We start from the raw sequence: 22,855 nt of genomic DNA, 5'->3' as shown, positions 1-22,855 counted from the left end.
GAAAAAAGAACAGAGTAGATTGCTGGCTGTAGAGATGATATATCTGAGAAGAGTAAAGAGGGTAACGAAGAGAGACAAGATTAGGAATGATGGCATAAGGAAAGAGTTAAATATTGAGGCTCTGAACGAATGCAGCATACTAGACAGGTGAATGATAAGGTAATAAACAAGATAATCACCAAAAGAGGAAAATCTGTAATGGAAGCGAAAAGATTAGCAAGAAATAAGAAAATGTGGGCAAAAGTCGTGCAAAATATTCCCGAAAAATATTGAAATTGTCTATTTTACAAACTTGCGAAAAAACCGAAAAGATTGAAATATTGAAAAGACGGAGAAAAAAATTCCAATTCCGACAAAATTGTCATCAAAGACATGTAAACGAGCCGAAAACCTTCATATACAAGTAGTATGACTCGAAACGTGTTTATTTATAAAACATTTATCATTTCTCACCTTTATAACTTTTTTATGCAATAAACACTACAATATTTTTAAAAAAATATTTTATTATGTTCAAAATACGTGATGACACGAATTATTTAGTGTTGAATCCTTTCAAATTAATAATATAGGTTGATGTATAAGAAATACGAAAATTTTCATACATTTTATGTCAGCGTATTCGCTCGAAGGTTAAAACAAGTCTGAAAGATAAAATTAATCTAGTTGTTCTACTAAAAATCACAGAACAAATAGATGATGAATTAGAAATTTTTGTAAAAAATGTGCAACAGTTAGTATGGGCAAATACCTTTATCTTAACCCCAAGAACAGTAGGAAATAATTTTCCAAAAGTAACAAGACAACTATACTGACTAATAGGTGAAAAAAGAAAATTGAGAAAAAAATAATGCTATACATAATCCCAAAACGGAAATGACAAAAATAAAATTACTCATTTTCTCCCCATCATGTTGGAAAATGGTAACTGGACCAGAAATAATAAACAAAAGGCAGAGATATTTCCCAATCATATAGAAGGTACGTTCAACCCCAATGATAATGATGGCAAAGAACAGGAAAGGAAAGGACAAATTCAAAAGGAAGAACGAATAATCTTAACGTCGTCTAGATAACAGAGATAAAAGAGAGTATAAATCTTAAAGAAGACAGCAGGATCTCATAACAGGAGAGCTACTAAAAATACTACCAAAAAATCCATAAATTAATTGTATTCAGCCTTTGCGAGGTAGCAGAAGTTATTATGATTGCGAAACCGGTAAACTTCCTAATGAAGTGTTTTCTACAATCTTCTTAAACGTAGCAAGGCTTTTAGCATAGGCTTTTAACAAAATTTACCATAAGGGTTTGAACTACAAGCTAGGAACTTACTCCCTTATGCAAGACAGAGAGATTTTTGAATTATATAGAAGGTACGTTCAAACCCAATCACAATGATGGCAAAGAACAGAGATGGAAAGAACAAATTCAAACGGAAAGAAGAATAATGTTGACGTCGTCTAGATAACAGAGATAAAAGAGAGTGTAAATCTTAAGAAAGCAGCAAAATCTTATAACAGAAGAACTACTAAAAATACTACAAATTAAAAAAAAATTCTCAAAAGAAAATTCTCAAATTAAGCTGACAAACCTAATAAATGCTGCCTTTAAACTAAGATATGTTTTCAGATTTTGGGAAGTAGCAAAAGTTATTATAATTGCGAAACCATGTAAACCTCTAATTGAAGTGGATCTCTATCTTTGCTTCCGGCGATGTTAAAGTTGTTTGAAAGATTTTTTGTGAAACGATTATAATCTATAATAGGAAGGAAAACATTGACCAAATCATCAGTAGTGGTTTAGAAGTAAGCAATCTACAATGGATCGAGTTCACCGAATAACGGATATAATAGAAAAGTCACTAGAAGAAAAGATAGTCTGTTCTACAATCATCTTAGACGTAGCAAGGCTTTTAGCTTAGGCTGTTGTCAAAGTTTATCATGAGGGATTGAACTAAAAACTAAGAAGTTACTTCTAAAACAGAATCTAAAAGAAGTAAGAATCTAAAAGTGTCTGGTTATATGGTATGGCATAACGTCACTTATAGGTTACTATACCGGCAAAGTTATCGATTTGGTCGTATTATGTCCGCTAAGAGCTGAGAGTTGGTGCGAGTTTCAAAAAACTAAATCAACAGAATCGGAGTATTTAGTGAAATAAATATCATTTTGATATTTTATCCAAATGTACCACATAATGGTACTACGTGTTGTACGCGTAGGCACCGCGAAAATGATCCGCTACTACAACCAACCACAATCCAAGTCACCTTGTATTAACTTCTGTAAAAACTTGATACACTGGTCATCTCTTGTCAGGTCCATCGTAAAGTTGTGACGTTTGAACGCAGGCATGCGTTCAAAGATCCAGGTATGATCCGTCCAAGCGTAAGAGACAAATATTTGAGAAATCTCCTCTGAATTCATTCCAATGTAAGTCTATGACACACATATTGTGGCGACTAAATTACAGAACCATGTTCCAATTTGGACAATACTAGGATCAGAACTAAGCGATTGTTCAGCACTAATAGTAAAGGAAGTATACGCATCAGAGATTTTCTGTTAAGTCAAACACCTCAATCTTGTATATTCCGCTGAATAGAAAGCACTATTGCTTCTACTTTCTTCTCCACTTCTTCTTATAATACTCGTTCAACTTTAATAGCCGCTTAATTTCTGGGATGTGCCAAATAGGGTATGAGGATCTACGGCTTAGGAACAAATAAATCCAAAATCTCATACAACTTTGTACAGAAAGCTCGCAGAGCATCATCCGCATTAATCTGCACATTTAGAAAAAAAAACAATCCGTATAAAGTAGTTCATCATAAAAGCCAGGAAAGTTTTCTCTTCGAAAATTATAGCGACCACCCAAAGTTCGGCACCATCATTTACCGTCTGTAAATTTATTGTAATATCTAAGGCGGGAGAGAATCGGAACAAGATCAAACTGATGATCAGTATTTGTCAGAACCAAATCCAATAGACGAAAATCACAAAAATTACGAAATAACTTCGATTTTCCACATTTGATTGATATGCCAGGTGCCTTAATATATTCAGGCAAATTAGAATCACCAAGGATAACGATAGGATAATTCAAAACTTTATGTTCTAAGCCTTCAAAGAAACAAGCAAATCAGGTTGCGGATTATCAGGAGGTACAATACCACGATATATAAGATCACTGACCATAAAGAGTACTTGCAAATCAACACATCGACAAGTGGCACTAAAGACCGAATATCTGTAGAATCAACCAGTTCAACATCACGATGACATTTTTTTTTTGATAATTGTGATTCAACATTCATCGTAAAGATGTAAATAAAATCAATAAAAAATTTGTTACGATGAAAAATAGTTAATCATGATGACTAGCTACAGCAAGCAGAACTCCTCCACCTCTGTTATGTCCAACTAAATCAAACATACGAACAGCTCGTACGACGCTGTACTTATCCACGAATAATTCATTAGATCCAAGATCCGAATTTAAATTAGTTTCCGATAAGGCAATCAAATCATAGGTACAATCAGGACAATTAACATAAAATTTACGCGTTTTTATACGAAGACCATTAACATTTTGATAATATACATTAACAGACTGATACGTTTTGTTGGGGAAAATCAGTTTTCCAAAAGCTTGACAATTGAGGGAAGGTATACTACTTTGTTTTGCCGCCATTTTGGTAAACATTAGTCTTGACAGTGTCAGAAACAGTGTCAGAAACAACGTGCCAACAAAACGCACTATTTATCGTGTAGTGAATAATTTCGAAGAAAGAGGGACTGTAGCTGATAGGCCCAAGCATGGATCACAAAAAAACAACAAGACCAATCTTGGACTTTCTGCAAGATCGGCTGAAAACATTACTGCTGCTCAAGAAAGTGTTCAAAACAATCCATCAACCTCAATTCGACGCCGTGCTCAGGAGCTTGGTCTTCAAAGAACAACTTTGGCCACAATTTTGCACAAGGATTTGCATTTGTTTCTATTTAAGATTCAGTTGACACAAGAGCTTGTTCTAGAAGACCATTTACGCCGCCGTACATATGCCAATAGGATGTTACAGCTCGCCCATGACGAGGTGTAACATCCATGATCGAGCGAACATCCATTATGGGCGAGCTCATGAGAATGTAATGAAAAATGTGCTCAAAAGGGCTGGCATTTGTGAGGCTAACAGAGGCGGACATTTATCTGATATTGTATTCCATACATAATTGCCGACATTAAATAAAACGTTTATCAATATAAGATCCATTCTCTTTCATTTAATCAAAAATTATAAACAAACAAAGTAGTATACCTTCCCGGCGGACACCTGTACTTTAGTACCAAACCCTTTTCGCCAGACTTAGTTATGTTTTTTTTCCAGTCTTCGCTTTCCTATAACGATCAAACTGGAAAGGATTACGATCATTCGAGACAGAGATGTTCTTAAATTTATTATAGGATTCCAAATTCCACATTTTACGAAAAATAAGCTTAAAAGAATTATGATCTGACAATTTTACTCGTGTAGGCCTACATCTCGCGCTATTAGAAGCGTCAAATTTACCACAGCGAAAAGGCTAAATAATAGGTTCAGTAACCCTTAAATGCGTAAATAGTTTGCCTAGAAAGGCAACATCCGCATCACCTTGTCCCTTTCATCACTTCGTGTATAATTTTTTCGGAATCAAAATCAGTTAAAGAATGTGAAGATGGCATTTGAGTAACATTTGATCTTTCAGACTCATTAAGTCATTCTCTAAGTAGGGTGGCTTAATACATATCTAATTTCTTTATCTTGAAATTTATACGTCAAAAAGTCTAGATCACAAACGATAGTACACCCTCTATATAATTTATTGTTTGTAATACTCTCATTATTAACCCCTTTTATTTGTAATTACTTTTTTGAACAAGCTTTATATAAAATAAATATTTCTAGAATCTTCTTGTCCTGATAAATAGATACTTTTATTAAAACTTAAAAACTTTTAGGCGTCGTTAAAGTTTTAGTGGGTCCGTAGAAATTTTTTAGGTGCATGTTTGTCATTGTTAGCGACGAAGTCGAAATAAAGAACGCCACGGTATAAGCCAAAGTGAATTTGCCAAGACATGAAAGCACGCGAACGGTTCTACAGTTGTGATAAATGGGCTCAATTTCGCGAAGTGCCGCCGAATATCAATTTTATTATATGTTCGTTTTATTGCTAATCGACACAAAAACCGACCTCTCTTATAACATTCTTAAAAAGCACAAAGAAATCGCGTGAATACCAAGATTTTCGTTCTACCATAAAATAACGAAATTACTTTATTATTAGTTTAATAAGATACTCATTTAAAGTGGTCTAATTTAATTTGTGGGAATAAAGCTTAAAATAGTTTTAGTTTATTCGATAAAATTAGCACCAAAAATGAGTTTATTTCTTTTTTTTTTTGCTATAAAAAGATTAGATTGGATTAGGTTGACCTTGACCAAATAATTAATAATTTCGGCGACCTAAATATTTTTTGCGTGTGTTGGTCAAATCTAACATTTGACTTTACCCTCAATTTTTAAATGCTATAAGTTCGCGTGCCCAAAGCTTAGTAACTTAAACTTTCACCTTGTCTATAGCTATAACACGTCGGTGTCATGTCTATGGACACGAATGTTCGTAGAAAAAGTGCTTCTTGTTAATTGGTGGGTTAACGGTGATTGGTTCATTGTAAAAAATCGAACCCTATTCATTTAATATGATTAGAAAAAGATTATTTACTAAATAATTAATTATAATGGTAATAATTAATATTATCAATGAGTTGGTGAAATTTAGGAGTTTAAAACAATCTTAAACTATTCAAAAAAATTATTCAGAGACTAAAATGTAAGTGCAAAAAGCAATCAAAACTTTAACATAAACTTTCTCCCCTTAAAGCTAAAGCAACCCCCAAAATTTAAATTACATTCACTGTCAGCCACACTACCTTGGAAACATCACATTGTTTACGACGAAAATTACACCACCAGCAACATCATGCAACATCTCACCTAAAGCGATTGCTTGTCACTCACTGAAACGGTAGTAAGCCCTGGAATTTTAAGGGTTGCGTACAACGTCGCCATGGTAACCATTTCAAAACAGGTGGTGAGTTTTCGGTTATGAAAGTTTTATTTTGCGAGATTTTTCAAGGTGAATACTGTAATCTCGGCGTGAATTAATTTGCGAAATGATACGGTTTGTTTCAAGTGGGCATTATCAATGTGTAATGACTGCATTTTGATATTTTCTAATTCCAAATGGGTTATCAGCGACGAGGTGGCCGAGTGGTTAAGGCGTTGGACTGCTAATCCAATGGGCTCTGCCCGCGTGGGTTCGAATCCCATCCTCGTCGATATTAAATTATATTTTTCTTCTTTGTTCGTATTTTTTTTCAGGTGTATAAATATTTATGCAATCGTTAAACTCGTTTGAAGGATTCTTGGATTTCTCAACATGTTGTATATGTAGCATCAGATAGCGATAACCATAAATTAACAGTCTCAGGTTTTTAAATGATGCCAAAAGCATTTTCGGACGTTCTTCTGACTGGAAAATAGTTTCACTTTCAACTTCTTTCCGTACGAACTCATATCAACAATAACATCGTACAGTGCAAGAAGCACCAGAAAATAATACCCTTTATAGTTGAAGAGTAGATTTTCCGATTTGCAAAGCGCAAAAAATCTCACAAGGTTACCATCAATTGCAACTATACAATTGAGAAAATCCCAACGTTTTGAAATTGTGAAGAATTTTGATTTTGGTAATTTCAGTTTTGTGCATAAAGGTCGTGGATCTAGGGGTGGCGGTGTGGCTTCTCTTTATCGCAGTAACTTGCGATGCTCGGTCATTGAAAGTTATATTAAATTTGAACAGCTCTGGTTGAGAGTGTCTACTGGGATATCATATGCCTGGGTTGTGTGTATAAACCCCATTCTGAACATTATAAAAATTTCTTGGATGAATTGGAAAATTCGTTGTCAGGCATGTTGATGTCGACAGACAGAATATTGTGCTATGGAGATTTTAATATTGATCTGCTAAATTCTCAGAGTAAAGATACAGATTATCTTGTCTTTGTTTGACGTGTCTATGATAGATTGCCTTATGGTTTTTCTGATCACGATTTAGTGTACTGTGACTGTAAGCTGAGCAACCCAATGACAGAGCCTGCATATAAACTAATAATAATACGTTTTATTGTGTTATATGCTAGGGCTTACACTCGTCATATATAATTTAATACAATAAGTAAATTCACAATCAACAATCAAATCCCAATTACAATCCTGTCTTTCAGATATTAATCAACTGAGTAGAACGCATTCCTCAACATAAACGCTCATATGACATTTTTAAATTTATTTTTTTGCAAAGATCTAATGCCCATGGGCAATTTATTAAATAAGATTTGTGCAATATAAACTGACCGGCAAAAAAAACCGGCCACTAAAATTTTGCCACAATTTCAAAGCTGGGTTTCTCGCGAACCACTCATTCGATTTTGATGATTCCTTTTTTGATCGAAAGGTTGATTCTTCTGTAATAATCCTGCGATAGAAATTTTTATTCGGATATTAATTTGAACATATACGGGGTGCAAGAATGAGAAATGCATTTTTTCTCGAAATTTGAAATACCCTGTGGGGTGCAGATGCTACAGCAGAGAGTGTTAACTGGAATCAAACGGTAACCCAATCTTTTCTGAACATTTTGTTTTTTTATTCACTCTATTATCTCTGTTACTAACGAAGATGCAGTGTTTTAAAGCGAATGCCTGTAAAAACAAGACAAACAAGCATACAAAATCTAAGGTGGCGCGCTAGGTAGCGTATGTCAGTTGTTTCGAATAGTAAATTGACAGTTGTCAAAGATGCCGTTGTCAATAACTGATGTTGCGCGTATTATTAGTTTAATTGAAGATGTTTTAATTGAGATTTATTGTGCTAAACACTCTGAGGAATCGCAGAACGACTGCTGTAGAAACTCGGCATCGTCTTCAAATGGTGCGTGGGGTTGACGTAAGTAAAAGAACCATTCGTCGAAGACTTGCTGAAAGTGATCTAACTGCAAGAAGACCTGCCACAAGACAGCGGCTGCTCCAGAGACATCGGCGAGCACGTTTTCAATTTGGGCGCCTACATACGAATTGGAAAATGGAACAATGGGGTAAGGTGCTCTTCACTGACGAGTCCCGATTTTGTCTCCGGTCACCTGATGGTCATCTTTGTTGAAAATGGCACGCTAAATGCCCACCGTTATATCCAAGATATTCTGCAAGAAGCTGTCGTGCCCTATTCCCATTTTATTGGTGACGGATTCATGCTAATGCATGACAATGCGCGACCGCACGTAGCACGTGTGATTCGCGAATATCTTGATGAGGTGAGTATTGAACGGATGGAGTGGCCAGCGTGCAGCCCGAACCTTAACCCTATCGAGCATCTTTGGGACCAACTTCAGAGACGCATTCGTCGTCGTCCTGTCCTACCGGACAACCTTCAGTAGTTACGAATTGCTCTTGAAAAAGAGTTTACCGCAATTCCTCAGGGATCAATTACGAACCTAATCAGTTCGATGCCGACTACATGACGTTACTTTGGCTCGTTGGGGGCACACACGCTATTAATTTTCGTGTTATTATTAATTATTACATTAAATTAAATTTGTTTTCTTGTTTATTTGTCTTTGTTTTTACCGCATATTAGAACTGAGAACAGATGTTTACAATAATGAACGTATGGACGTACGCAATTCTGTAATTCTAAGAAAATGTAAGTGCTTCTGCAAAACTGTTTCGGGTGCTCAGTTTTACTTTTCAAGGTCAGTGATTTAAGGCGCCACTTTTAACAATGATTAAAAATCTGTATAGGCTTCTTTGGAAATACCCGGCCACACCATCACAGAACCACCATCGAAACTTTAGCGTTTCATAATTATTGTATAGTCCACAAATCTTTCATTTCAACGTCTTCATATTCGCTCCTGACTATCGGGTGATAGTAGACAAAACCACTACTCATCCGTAAAAAGGACCTCCATTGCACTACTCATTCCTCCATTGCTCGATCTCCCAATTCACATGTAAGTGCACATCGATATCTAGGAAGCAGCCTCGGCCCTTTGGCAGCCTTCTTGCAGCCAGACCAGTTCTAGCAAGTTTTCAGCGAATGGTTCTCTCACTGACATCAACAGCACGCACCATTTGAAAACGATGCTGAGCCTCTACAGCTGTCGTTCTACAATTGCTTAGAACAATAAAACGGTCATCAACTACTATTGTCACTCATCTTGTTTTCACAGGCGATCGCTTTAAAATACTGCATCTTCGTTAGTAACAGAGATAATAGAGTGAATAAAAAAAGAAAATGCTCAGAAAAGATTGGGCTACTGTTTGATTCCAGGTAATACCCTCTGCTGTAGCAGCTGCACCCCACAGGGTGTTACAAATTTCGAGAATAAAAGTTTTTCTCATTTTTCTCACCCCGTATATGCTCAAATTAAAATCTGAACGAAAATTTCTATAGCAGGATTATTACAGAAGAATCAACCTTTCCATTAAAAAAAGAATCATCAAAATCGAATGCGTGGTTCGTGAGAAACCCAGCTTTGAAGTTGTGGCAAATTTATAGTGGCCGGTTTTTTTTTGCCGGCCAGTTTATATATGACTTTTTTGCGTTCTACTCAGTTGACAAAAATCAACGTAAATATTTTCACGGTTTCTGGTCCAATAACCATGCACGTCGGCATGCATGCTGTATTTGTCTTTATTGTCGTAACAGTACAGAAGACACTTAAGTATAAACAAATATGGTAGTGTCAAAATATCAAGTTGTCTGAAAGCGTGTCGGCAGTCATCTGTATAGTTAAGTTTAGCAATGATCCTCACCGCCTTGCGCTGCAAGCCAAATATATGGTTACTAGCTGGACTACCACCCCAAGCAATGATAGAATAATTCAATATTGAGTGAATGAGCGCGAAATAAGAGGTTCTGGCCACCTCAGCCGACTCAGAATTCACCAATCTACGTAGTAGAAATATGTTTCGGGCAATTTTCTTACCAATCACTACTGTATGAGTCTCAAAATGCAAGTCGGGGGGGCTCACTGTTATCCCCAGTAATTTAGTAGAGGATAGCTCATTTAAATTTATATAATTTTGTCTAAGACTGAACAATGATTGGACCGTTTTGTCTTGATTCTACATATGCTATTATTTGTCGCGTTTGAAAATAGGCACAACAGACGCAACCTTTAAGACATCAGGGAATACACAAGAAGACAACGAGCTGTTTACCAATCCGGTTAAAGGCTTCACAAATAGGCTAATATTATTCTTTATAACTTTGGTTGGAACCCCTAACCTCACACTCCGACACTTGTGTAAAGGAAAAAATGGGGACATCGATAAAGCTAGCGGGGCATATGTGTGAAGAAGGGTTAGCCAATGGACCAAGTTGGGACACAATGTTATTAGCCTCGTTAACAAAGAAATCATTAAGAATATCCGGGTCAAGATTCACTGAATTTTATTTATTGGCGTTTGGCCTGTTATTGTCTATAACCGCCCAAGAGGCTCTAGATTTATTGTTCGACCCATTAATAAAATTATTCGTAGCCTCAGATATTTTGTTACGGTATAACAATCTGGCTTTGTCTCTAGAATCTCTTAGACTTTCCGTTTTAAAACGGTTATAAAAATTAGAAGCCAAGTCATAGATATCTCTCAGCTGATGCAGTGTGATCAAACCATTTGATTCCTACATCACGGACTCTAACTTGCCTTCCAACCTCAGGATAAGCTGTATAAAATGTTGATAAGAACCGATCAAAAAAGTAATTAAATCTAGCATTAACATCAAATTCACTATCAGAAAGAAGCTCCCAGGAGTATTCCTGAAAGATTGACCTACCAATCCCAGTAGTGTACCTCACAGGAAAAGTTGATGAAATTTCAGCCGAAATAAATTGGCCATGGTGATCTGAAATATTATTCATGAACCTGAAAACGTCCCGCTCTAATTTAACAAAAACATTGTCAATACAATTATTTCCCCGTATAGGCTGTGAGATTGTGGGAGAGAACCCAAAGGTGGAAAATATATTACAAAGTTCAGTAGCGTTAGTATTACGGGTTCCAAATTTAACGTTAAAATCACCTAGGACTATGATATTTCTGCAGTCGGCCAAACTAACCAGAACACGCTCAATTATATTCTTAAAGTTTACAAAACTACGGGATGGGGATCTATACACACAAACAATAATTGCCAGAGTAGCCTCACACCGCAGAGCTGCCAACTCACAATCAACTTCAACAGACAACTGGTTAATATTCTCCAATACATTACATTTTCGACCAATTTTAGAAAAAATTGCCACTCCACCGTGGATATGGATAGTTCTAACAAAAAACGAATGAGTCACTTTCCAATCCGCATCCCAAGTTCAAACTCTATACTGTGAAGGAAATGCTCACTTATGCAAACAAAATCAAAGACCGTTTTATAACTTTCAAAAAACACCAGAACGTGTAGAGAGGCATGTACAATAAAGAAGTTGGCGACAATACTTACAAGAATCCAAAGACAATTGCTGATAAAAACAACATGTGCATATAGGACCGTGTCCACAGTAGCATTGCAGGTAGTGGGTGGACCTGTTGAAATAATGGTGTGGAAAAGAGCGGAGGCGTTCGAGAGAGCGGAAGAGAAGGGTGAGCTGGAGCGGGAGGCGCTGAACAGATGGCAGAGGAGATGGCGTGGGGAGACAAAAAAGGCTTGGTTGAATAGACGATGGGGGGAGGTGAGTTATACCGGACCCAAATATTAACTGGCCACGGATGCTTCAGACAATATCTGTACAAATTTAAGAAGGTTGCCTCTCCGGTATGTTTGTACTGCACAGAGATCGATGACGTACAGCACACCGTATTGGACTGTGTAAGGTGGAAGGAAGAAAGAGAAGAAATGTGGAGAAAAGTAGGCGGAAGACTCAATCCGGAGAAAATGGTCGATAGGATGGTTGAGAACGGTGACTATTGGATTAGTGTGGAAAACTTCGCAAAGAGGGTGATAAGTGAGAAGGAAATGGGAGAAGAGACAGGGTAGGCGCGGCCTCCCTCGCATTCAGGTACGAGTAGTAATATAAGTAATTCAAAAAGTTATCGGATTTGTCTGTTTGCTTACATGGACGGAGTCGAGTGATCGGGACTAGAGCAACAATTCAATACCAGGACAACGGAAGGAGAGGAAATGAGGGGGTCGTAGCCCCCTCTTCCAGGTATACATTAAAAATTATAAATTTCAAAACGTAATGGAATTGTTTGTTCACATACATGGATGCGCTGTGAGGGTCCGATGGAAACCTGTATGCGAATTGACCACCCCCGCAAATATCCATTATCCTGGAACAAGAGACAGAGTGTGAGTGAGGCCACCGGAAAGAAGAAGGTTTTGTTTGTATACCGCCGTCTGTGTGATGGTCAAAGCCCGAAGGGGTAGTTCCGCACAGGAGAGTGCGAAGTAAGAGGGGGGTTTTTACTGAGCAGCGAGGGGCTGTCGTAGCCCCACACTCCCGGCCGAAAGTATTGTACCCATCCAGACCACCGTGGAAAGGCGCCAACAGTAGGCCGGGGTGCGTATTGCATTTTCCCCACCTCAGCGCCGAAAAAAGAAAGGGTTGGGTTGGGTTGGGTTGGGTTGGTTTGCATTGCGTTGCGTTGCGATTGGATTGCATAGGATTACGTTTGGTGAGATTGGGTTGGGTTAGGTTGGGTGGTTAGGTTACGTTTCTTCCGACATTTGCTACTGCAACACATCTATTATTGTTCTTTTCTCTTTAATGCTATGTCTTTTCATTTATGCTATAATAAAAAAAAAATACTATGGGAGCTTCATTTTTCTTCGTTACATAAGATAACATTGTTATGTTATTCGTATATCCATAAGATGAACCTACTTCTCTTGTTTGTTTTGGAAGTCTGGAGAGGCTGCAGGAATCTCTGTCTTGTTTTCTTCAGAGTTTCTACAAAAGTGAGTTTTGCTTCCTTTAGTGCATCTATCAGTTCTATGGAAGAAAACCAATTATCGGCCGATATGTTTCGATTTGGCTGATAATTGGTTTCGCCAACCTAAGTACAGATTGGATTGGCTTAGAGTACCTCTTTAGATCTTCAGATAAATTATATCCATCCGAATCTTTGCCATTACAAATATAAGCAATTATGGCCCCCAACCCCACACTATCCGGCCACTCAAGATCCTAGGCCGAATATCTGCTAGCAGATTTTCCCTGACCTGGTTAAAAAAAAAGGTGGGTTTAGGTTGGGTTGGTTTGAATTACGTTGCGTTGCGATTGGATTGCATAGGATTAGGTTTGGTGAGATTGGGTTGGGTTGGGTGAGATTGCGTTGGGTTGCGATTGAAACAGAGAAACCACATAACATTCACCACATGACATTCACCCGACAACAAGAACACTAAATTCTTCCGATATTTGCTATTGCATTACATCGATTACTGTCCAGTTGTTTTCAATGCTATCTCTTTGCATTTATGCTATAACAATTGAAAAGATTGTCATAATTAAATGTATTCAATTATCTCGTCAAAAATTTGTCTAGGAGGGCAGAGAATATATACAAAGTGATTATATTTTTGATAAAATGGAGCAGATAAAAAACGTAGGCTAAACCCGAAGGTTTCTAGTTCTAAGTCTAGTGTTAGTTCAATAAAAATATACAACAATCTAACGCTAAATAACAACTAAAACAAGAACTAACACTAGCATTAGAACTAACACTAGACCTGGAACTAGAAATATTCGGGTTTAGCCGTACCTTGATGTGAAAATATATCCCAATTTCGTCGAACTCAATCCTATCAGATGAGCTTTTCTCTAACAAACTGTTTGCATCAGTGGCGACCAAAATAGAGCATAGCTCTTTTTCATTACACTGATATTGATGATACACAGGTATTATTAAACTTCTGCTATTGTAAGATTGCCACAACAAAAACTCGATATTGCTTGAATAGGACCAAATTTTAACGAGGGGAGAAATAAAACGTTTTCTATTTCCAAAATATTACAATTAAAATTAATGAAATAAAATAAAACGAAAATTTAAAAGAAATTATCTACGCATGTCAAAAAGAAGGTAAAACAGTTTCCACCCTCAATCTAACCGGCGCCGACGCAAGCGTCGCGACGTTCACCACTAAAAAATAAATTCATTATTTATAAATTAAAACTTCCCATTTAGAAATTTAAAGTGAATCAGTGGTAATAATTAAATTCCAATTGATATTCATAATAGAGCGTAATAACTTCCTTTTACAAGTACTCGTCAACCATGAAATAATCCCACGGCAGTTTCACATGCGATCAATAACACGTCTACAACCTACAATTTGTAACGAGTGCATACAATAACCAGAAAAAACAATGTTTCATCTCGTTTAATTAAGGATTATGCAATTGATGAAAAATTTTCAGTGTTACCAGTGAAGTCATGGCTAATGCAGTTGAACAAAAAGATGTGCAACAAAATGGTGTTCAAACGAATAGTTATGTGACTGTGATTCCAGTTGAATATCCAACTAATAGAGTTTATAATGGACAAGCAGCGGAGTATATCGTGGAACAATATAGGTAAGTATATTATGACATTTTCTATTCACTCCATAAATACATTTAATTCATGTACACTAAAAGGGAACAAACTTGACCTCTACCTCAACATGCAAAATTTGCATCACACAAGAAGGTCATCCTGGAATCGCGGTGACATTAATTCCTTGGGTCTGTATGATGAAGAGTGACGCTAAGCAGTAGGAGCATAAATATTTAGATTCGCCACTGTTATGACGTGTTATACACAAGGTCATTTTGGGGCTGTAGTAGAATAGTATACGAGACCATGAATAATGCAGTTTGTGTTTATGGACACTTTGGTTAATTTAGGGAAGGTCTTTATGTCGTTTAGATTTCTAATTTTATAGTTAAATGAAAAACATTAAATTTATCATAACAATAATAATAAAATATAACAATTTTTTACCTCCAGAAATCTTCAAGATGATTACATTCAAACTGACGACGTAACAAATAATCAAAACGCTCATTATTCGGTTTCTCAAAGAATACAAAATGGACCATCAAATTACTCAACAGTTTGCCCTCCAGAACCGTTTAATAATAACAGCGAAGGACATTGTTCAATTACTTCTTCTTCAGGGATGAAAGGAGATTGGAATAGGGATAACAATTTGAAAAACGTGGATAATGTCGATGCGGAAGTTGAATCTGAAAGTAGTTTAAATGAAAAACAGTTAAGTGGTGAGTATAACTTTTAACTATTAATATGTGAATCGTAAAAATCTTTCCTTCGTTTTTAATGGTTGTTTATTTGAAACAGTCAAGATTAAAAGCGACGTTACGTCATAAAAGTGTTGTATTAGTCAACCGTGTTTGAATTTGCGTGTGGCGATGTTAAAAATACGCCGCATTTATTCGCGCTGGTCGTTTGACCTTTTAAAAGAGGGGTCTTTTTCTTGGAGTAATAAATGAAAATCTGATAGTTGGTGGAAACGGTGTAAAAATAAAATTGTAATTTTCTTATGTAAAGGCAATTAACGGACATTTTTTTATGTGGTTGTTTTCATTTGCTATTTTTAGGTGACGCACGTCTAAAGAGGAACATTATTTTAATCATGGCGGTTTTTAACATTTAATATGTAAAAAACTGATAAGCGAGGCAGTTTGAAATTTGGTTCACGTTCCTTTATTGTTGTTCCTTTACAAAGGAATACACTGTATGTAGTTTCATTATTTAATTTCTAACCATTTTATAAATAACAAATTTTTTCTTTAATAATATTCGACAAATAAAACGAATTGGTTATCATTAGTGATGGGACGGTATTTGAGGAACGGTATTTTGGAGCGGTATTTTTGAGGAGCGTACCGCTTCCACGCGATTTTAAAATACCCGATTCCGAACGTTACTAAAATTTTACTTTGTACGTGTCCGACAAAGACAGTCAGGTTAAATGCCGTTATATATTTGTTTAAGGCGCCCTTAATACATTTTTTTTCAATTTTCGGGTAGCGTATAATTTTTTAAAATTATGATAATTAAGGATGGGGAATATACAGTGCTAGCGTAAAGTAACCCCCCCCCCTTTTAACTTCTGAACGGATTGAGATATCAATATGAACAAAAACACGTCAATTTCTATACTTTATCAGCACAAATATTTTCTTATGGAAAATTTTGCTGTCACTTTTAGTTTTTCCGGAAAGTGGATCAACTTTGTTTTTTTAAATGGAACACCCAGTATATTATGGTACCTTCCGAAAGAATAAAACAATACGAATCCAACGATACCCCATAATCAAATATCGGCTTATTAGTTTTTTGCATAAAAATTAAACAAAATGCGGAATTTCGCCGGAAAAACCAACGTATCTTCGTTGACTACCTGTCGAGATACAATGGACCAGGTAAATGGTGGACGGTCAGTTAAAGGTCGGTCTACGCTCGGGTTAAGCAGGGTTAAAATCGGCAATTTTTTTAGAAATTTTTTTATGAAACAATCAATGTAAGAAAAGAATAAAAAGAAAGTTCTTCTTAAAACTTGTAAGAAAAAATTGTCATAACAACAATTTTAAAGTTTGTAGGTACCTTGAAATTTTGTATTTAAGTCGGCATGCAAATATTTTCTTCATTTCTATCTTTGAATTCTACCCGACCAAGTATAACCAAAGAAAGGCAGATCAAAAAGGCTAGAAGTAGTTTAGAGCACAAAATCGAAGCAATTTTAATATTCGCTCGTGCTGACACAAATCTATATGAAACAGAGCGACAATTTAATGAACGATTTCCTGAACATCCTATTAGTCGAAAATATTTAAGAGAACTTGTAAATAAGTTTTTGGAAACTGGAAGCGTCGAAGACCGCAAAAGAACTGGTCGTCGTTCGATTTCTGAAGACACACAAGTGCAGATATTAACAGAAGTAGTTAATGCGAACATGATGTCGTCTGCTGCTATCGCATCAACGTGTGATGTGAGTCCAACAACGGCACGGAAATATTTAAAGAAGAATAAATATCATCCATATAAAATTAAAATGCTTCATGAATTAACAGAAGATGACCCTGATAGAAGAACAGAATTTTGTAAGCTAATGACAAATATGGTTGAACGAAATCCATCATACTTGAAACATATTTGTTTCAGTGATGAATGTACTTTCTTTTTGGATGGAAAATTGCATCGGCAAAATGTACGTTACTGGAGTGATGTTAATCTACATGAATATCGCGAAGTTAACACTCCATTTCTCAAGAAAATAAATGTTTGGGCAGGCATATTAGGAAATCACATCGTGGGACCAATATTCCTAACCGAAAATTTGACCGGAACATTGTATTTAAGATTATTAGAAGAAGATATTAATCCACGACTTTTGCAAATTGTGCAACAGAATCCTGACGATTTTGAAATGGAATTAGTGTTTCATCAAGACGGAGCACCTCCACATTATGCGGCAATGGTACGAAATTATTTTGATACAAATTTTAATGGACGGTGGATCGGTCGACGTGGGCCGATTGAATGGCAGCAGATCAGCAGATCTGACACCTTTAGATTTCTTTTTATGGGGTTATTTAAAATCCAAGGTATATGAAAGTCCGCTAGACAGTATTGAGGATTTAAAACAAAAAATTATTGACGTCTGCCAAAATATTGATCATCACATGTTAAGCCGTGTGAGAGAGGAAACACTGCAAAGATGGTACCACTGCCAAGAAGTTCAGGGTAATCATATCGAACAATTTATTTAATAGTTTGTTCTTAATAAATAACATATTCAATAACAACACTAAGCCAATTTTTCAACCGTTATACTAGCAAAATCTTTGATAAATTTTTTTTTATCTTATCATTTCTTATATTTACTTTGATTTTTCTTTATAAATACTTTTTGATTAAATATGATTAATTCATAAATTTAATATAGGTACTTCCACCCAACGTTTACTTTATTTCTAAAAAAGATAAGTAATTGAACTAGCAATTTTAAATCCGTCTTAGCTCGAGCGTATACCGACCGTTAACCTACCGTCCACCATTTACCTGGTCGATTGCATTTCGACAGGTAGTCGACGAAGATACGTTGGTTTTTCCGGCGAAATTCCGCATTTTGTTTAATTTTTATTCGAAAAACTAATAAATCGATATTTGATTGTGAGGTACCGTTGGATTCGTATCGTTTTCATCTTTCTGAAGATACCATAATATACTAAGTGTTTCATTAAAAAAAACGAAGTTGATCCATTTTCCGGAAAAACTAAAAGTGATAGCAAAATTTTCCGTAAGAAAATATTTGTGCTGATAAAATATAAAAACTGACGTTTTTTTGTTCATATTGATATCTCAATCTGTTCGGAAGTTAAGAAGGGGGGGGTTACTTTACGCTAGCACGGTATAACTTTTTCTAACTTGCTACGAAACCAGCTATGTTATTGCTTTTGTTAAAAATAAAATATATATTTTTTATGTAACATATTTACATCAAAATATTATTACATCTTGAGATATTTACATCTTGAGGTTACTATTTAAAAACAATATTTTTTCAAAATTTTTTTCGCCGAGTCTGTTTCGTCTATCTGACAATATAAAACCCGATTTCGAAAATATTCGTTCGGATGGAACAGATGTAGCCAGAGTAATACATTTCTGCTGAAGAACGTTAGCAATATTCGGAAAATTATGAAAATTCTTGTTCCACCAAATTAAGGGATTTTCTGTTCTTTCTATTGTAGGTAACTCAATATATCTTTGCACCTCAATTATTGCTTGGGATGAATTACCAGCTACCGGCTGTTGCTTTATGAGCCGCTTTTCAAAAGTTTTCCATATTGAATGAAGATCAACATTTATTGGTTTGTCTGGGATATTTTTTTATTGGTATTGCTATCGGTAATTGATTAAGCTACCAATAATTGCAATAGATTTGTTGCTCTTTCCACAGATACGCTGTTACTAAACCCTAAAGTTTTAAATCGTGGATCTAGTAACAAGGCAAGTGCCAAAGAATTATTATTATTATCTTCTAAGTTGTTCAGTTTAATATTTAAGCCGTTTAGTATAGATTTAACCACGCTAATGGTAACGGCAGTAAAATCTTGATTTTTAAAGTCAGTATAAGTTGCTAACAAACCGTCCGTTAGTAATAATAAGCATTTTATAGTTTTTAATATTTACAATTTTTATCCCCTTAATACATTCTAATATATATATTATTAGTATATTATTTTCACCCTCTACCCTCTTCCTCCATTTCCATACCCTCAGCTCCTCGGCCCAATCATCCCCTCATCCTTCCCTTTGTCTCCTTACCCCCACAACCATTCTCATCCATCGTTTCCCCTCTCCCCCCTCTCCTAAGATCTGCCATCGGTCCAACTCCTCCTCCCTCAACTCACTGCACCCATTCAACATATGTTCCAACGTTTCCCATTCCTCCCTGCATAGCCTACACCACCTCTCCTCATCGGCCATCCAGTATCTGTTAGCTCTCTCCTCGTTTCCACAACGGAACCTAGCCACCAACTTCTTCCCTTCCTCATCTCCTTCCAATAACAAGTATCTAGGCAGCCCCTCCGTTATTATGTCCCTGTACCTTTCGTTATACCTCCCCTCTTTTATTTGTGTCCTTCTTTCCTGTCTCTGCACATCTCGGTCCCTAACTTTCAACTCCCTCCACATCTCCCTACCCACCATTCTTCTACTATTTATCTCAGTTACCGCGTAGCCCGCTCGTCTATAATAGTTGTCTCTGTCTCCTTTCATATATGTGATCTTTCCCTCTTTAATTTCCCTCCAACACTCCCCCAAGATCCTGCAGTTTTGCCTCCCTTCTATTCTTTCTTCATATTTCACTGCTCTCCTGCCCGCCTCCACTCTGACCTTATCCACCTTTACCTCTTCCCTCACTATATACCCCGGTGTTTCTCTCGCCACCCCAAGCACCCATCTCCAGTATCTAGCTTGCACGTCCTCCAGCATTGCCTGCTCTCTCCATCCCCATACCTCTGCTCCATACATCATCACACTGTTAACCAGGCCTTCAAACATAATCTTCCTCGCTGCCACATTCCTTTCAAAAACTCTCTTCCCCATCACCTTATTCGCCTTTTTTGCCATAGCTATCACATGCGACCCCTCCCTGTTTTCTTCCCTGAACACATACCCCAAGTAAGTATACTCCCTAACCTCCTCGATCTCTTGTCCCTCCCATCTCCAGTTTTCTGTTCTTTTTCTCCCACCCTTACAAAACTTCATCATCCTTGTCTTCCCCACATTCACTTCCAGCCCCTTCCCCCTAAAATATCTTTCCAATGTCTTTATCATATCTTTCATCTCCGCCGCTTCTCTCGCCATGACGACGATGTCATCCGCGTATGCTAACATATGCACCTTTCTACCTCCCACCACCAACCCTCCCATTTGCCCCTTCCCCAATCTATCCTCCAGGTCCGCCGTATACAGTGCAAACAGACTTGGGCTCAGCGGACATCCCTGCCTCAGTCCCTTCGTCGTCCAGAACACGTCGCTCAGCTTATCTCCCACTTTTATCCTAGCCATAGTCTCCATGTATATTTCCTTCACCCTCTTCAATTAGGTGTTCCGTGATCCCTCTCCTCCCACAACTTTCCCCTATCCACCTTATCAAAAGCCGCCTTCAAATCTATAAACAGGGCGTACAATTTCCCTCCCTTCTTATCCAGCTCTCTATCTGCCAGATGCTTCAACACGTACACGTTGTCGATTGCTCCCCTTCCCTTCCGAAAGCCTGCCTGCCCATCCGGCAAAATTCCCCCCAACTCCATCTCCTCCTCCAGTCTTCCCAGCAGTATCTTCGTGTATACCTTGTATGCCGAGTCTAGTAGGTTAATTCCTCTGTAGCTCTCTACCCTTCCCTTATTACCCTTTTTATATACTGGGCAAATTACCCCCACTTTCCATCCCTCCGGAAACCCACCCCCTCTCCATACGCTATTCATCCCCTCCAACAACTTCACTCTCACCACCCTTGATGCTTCCAACCATGCCTCGTTCTGGATCCCATCTTCCCCTGGTGCCTTTCTCTTCTTCAATCCCCTAAGCACTGCTTCCATCTCCTCTTCTGCTATCTCCTCTCCCCCATCTCCCTCATAGCCTCCCAAACCCGTTAGCCTCTTTTCAAACCGTCCGTTAGTACAACTGCTAAAGATGCTGTTACGTACTTTTCACCACAAATAATGTTGGTCACATTTTCTAGTGGTTTTAAAATTGTTACCAATTCTTTGATGATATCCCATTCGTCTGAAGTAATTACTGGTAATTCCTCTTTAATTAATGATATGGTGGTTCGAATAGCTTCTTCCAATTCACAAAAACGTTCTGGCATATAGAATGTGGAATTCCATCTTGTTACCACATCTTGGATCAGTTTTCTTGGATTTTTATTAGGTTATAGTTGTCGTTTGCTGAATAAAAAAAATTATCGTTAACCGATGTACTTCTTTTGAAATGACCAATAATGACGCGTAGTTTGCTTGTTATCAATTCGATGTTATTTATCCCTTTTTTTGCAATTAAATTTAATGTATGTGCGTAACATCCAAAATGATTTAATTGCAGGTCATCTATAATAGATTTTTTTATGTTGGTTATTATCTGAAATGATTATTAAAATTTTATCCGATAATCCCCATTTATTTATTAAGCTTTTAATTTCGGAGGCAAGGTTGGCACTGGTATGACTTTGTTTAAAAGGTGTACAGCTAAGCAATACGTTTCGTAATTCGTAGTCATTGGTAATGTAATGGGTGGTTAGACTCAGAAAACAAGTTGTATTTCTGGAAGTCCATGTATCGGTAGTTAATACAAATACCTGACAGTAAACTAAACTGGAACTCACACTTAGATAAGGTGAGGAAAAAGGCCATCATGGCAAACTAGATCTGCCGCAGGCTCCTAGGAAGGAACTGGGGGCTCAAACCACGAATGGCTCATTGGGCCTACGTAGCAATAATCAGACCCATGGTCGCCTACGCCTCATTGGTTTGGTGGCCAAAAACAAAACATAAGACAGCTCAACAACAGCTGGCACAAATCCAGCGGTTAGCATGTCTTAACATAACGGGTGCAATGAGATCCTGTCCGACGGCTGCTTTGGAAGCCCTACTCGGTCTCACACCGCTCCACATATACAGTGTGACCCGTTTTAAAGCGGAACACCCTCGTAAAATTTGTATTTATTATCCGATTTCGATAATTTTTTTTTTAATTGTAGAGCGTAAACAACTGTACCTTAGGACAAAGAGTGATATTTTTCTTAAAAAACCAAGGCCTACTATTTCACTTTTTAGGTGCTAAAAATGAAGAAATCATATTAGGAAATTTTTTACAAAAAATCTGAGTACACCACTGCATTAAGCACCTTTTGAAATGGGCATATACCAAATTTCATCAAAAATGGTTACAAATTAACACCGTTACAGATAATTGAAAAATACAATATTTTATGAATTTATTTGATCAGATGGAGTAAACCATGACAAAAAAGGAAATAAAATACAGCCAATAATACAAAAACTATTTACATTTGTAACCATGGAAATAAAAAAATAGTTATCTAGTAAACCATGGAAATAAAAAAAAAGAATTGAATTCTATGAAAGTGATTTAAAGCATTACTTCTGTCAGTTTTGTGCTTATAAAAATTTAATAAAAAGTGTGCAATTTAGTGGTGTAATTATGGAAC

At 36.8% G+C, this 22,855-nt stretch overlaps 2 protein-coding genes and 1 non-coding gene across 4 annotated transcripts in view; 2 read left to right on the top strand and 1 right to left on the bottom strand.

Annotated features, from left to right (window-relative positions):
* LOC111424627 (ankycorbin) overlaps window positions 1-6,076 on the bottom strand; it is a 28,651-nt gene extending 22,575 nt beyond the window's left edge. The window contains exon 1 of the mRNA XM_071197193.1: window positions 5,971-6,076. The gene's annotated coding sequence lies outside the window, so the exon portion shown is untranslated. The remainder of the gene's footprint in view (window positions 1-5,970) is intronic.
* A 220-nt stretch (window positions 6,077-6,296) lies between these two features.
* On the top strand, window positions 6,297-6,378 carry TRNAS-GCU (transfer RNA serine (anticodon GCU)). Its single transcript has one exon. It is a non-coding gene; the product is annotated as a tRNA-Ser (tRNA).
* A 7,357-nt stretch (window positions 6,379-13,735) lies between these two features.
* The window catches only part of LOC111424653 (FERM domain-containing protein 8 Bili), a 39,831-nt gene continuing 30,711 nt past the window's right edge, over window positions 13,736-22,855 (top strand). Inside the window, exons 1-3 of one of the 2 annotated variants that reach the window (XM_023058272.2) lie at window positions 13,736-14,312; window positions 14,371-14,681; window positions 15,097-15,368. In XM_023058272.2, coding sequence (XP_022914040.1) covers window positions 14,542-14,681; window positions 15,097-15,368 — 412 coding nt within the window. In that variant the 5' untranslated portion in view covers window positions 13,736-14,312; window positions 14,371-14,541. Of the gene's footprint in view, window positions 14,682-15,096; window positions 15,369-22,855 lie in introns of both variants that reach the window. The other variant, XM_071197648.1, reaches the window with a different exon arrangement.

Source organism: Onthophagus taurus, chromosome 7, assembly GCF_036711975.1.
Source record: "Onthophagus taurus isolate NC chromosome 7, IU_Otau_3.0, whole genome shotgun sequence".
Classification (NCBI taxonomy): Eukaryota; Metazoa; Arthropoda; class Insecta; order Coleoptera; family Scarabaeidae; genus Onthophagus; species Onthophagus taurus.
The sequence above is the reverse complement of the archived record's forward strand: the minus strand, read 5'-3'. Positions and strand labels throughout refer to the sequence as shown.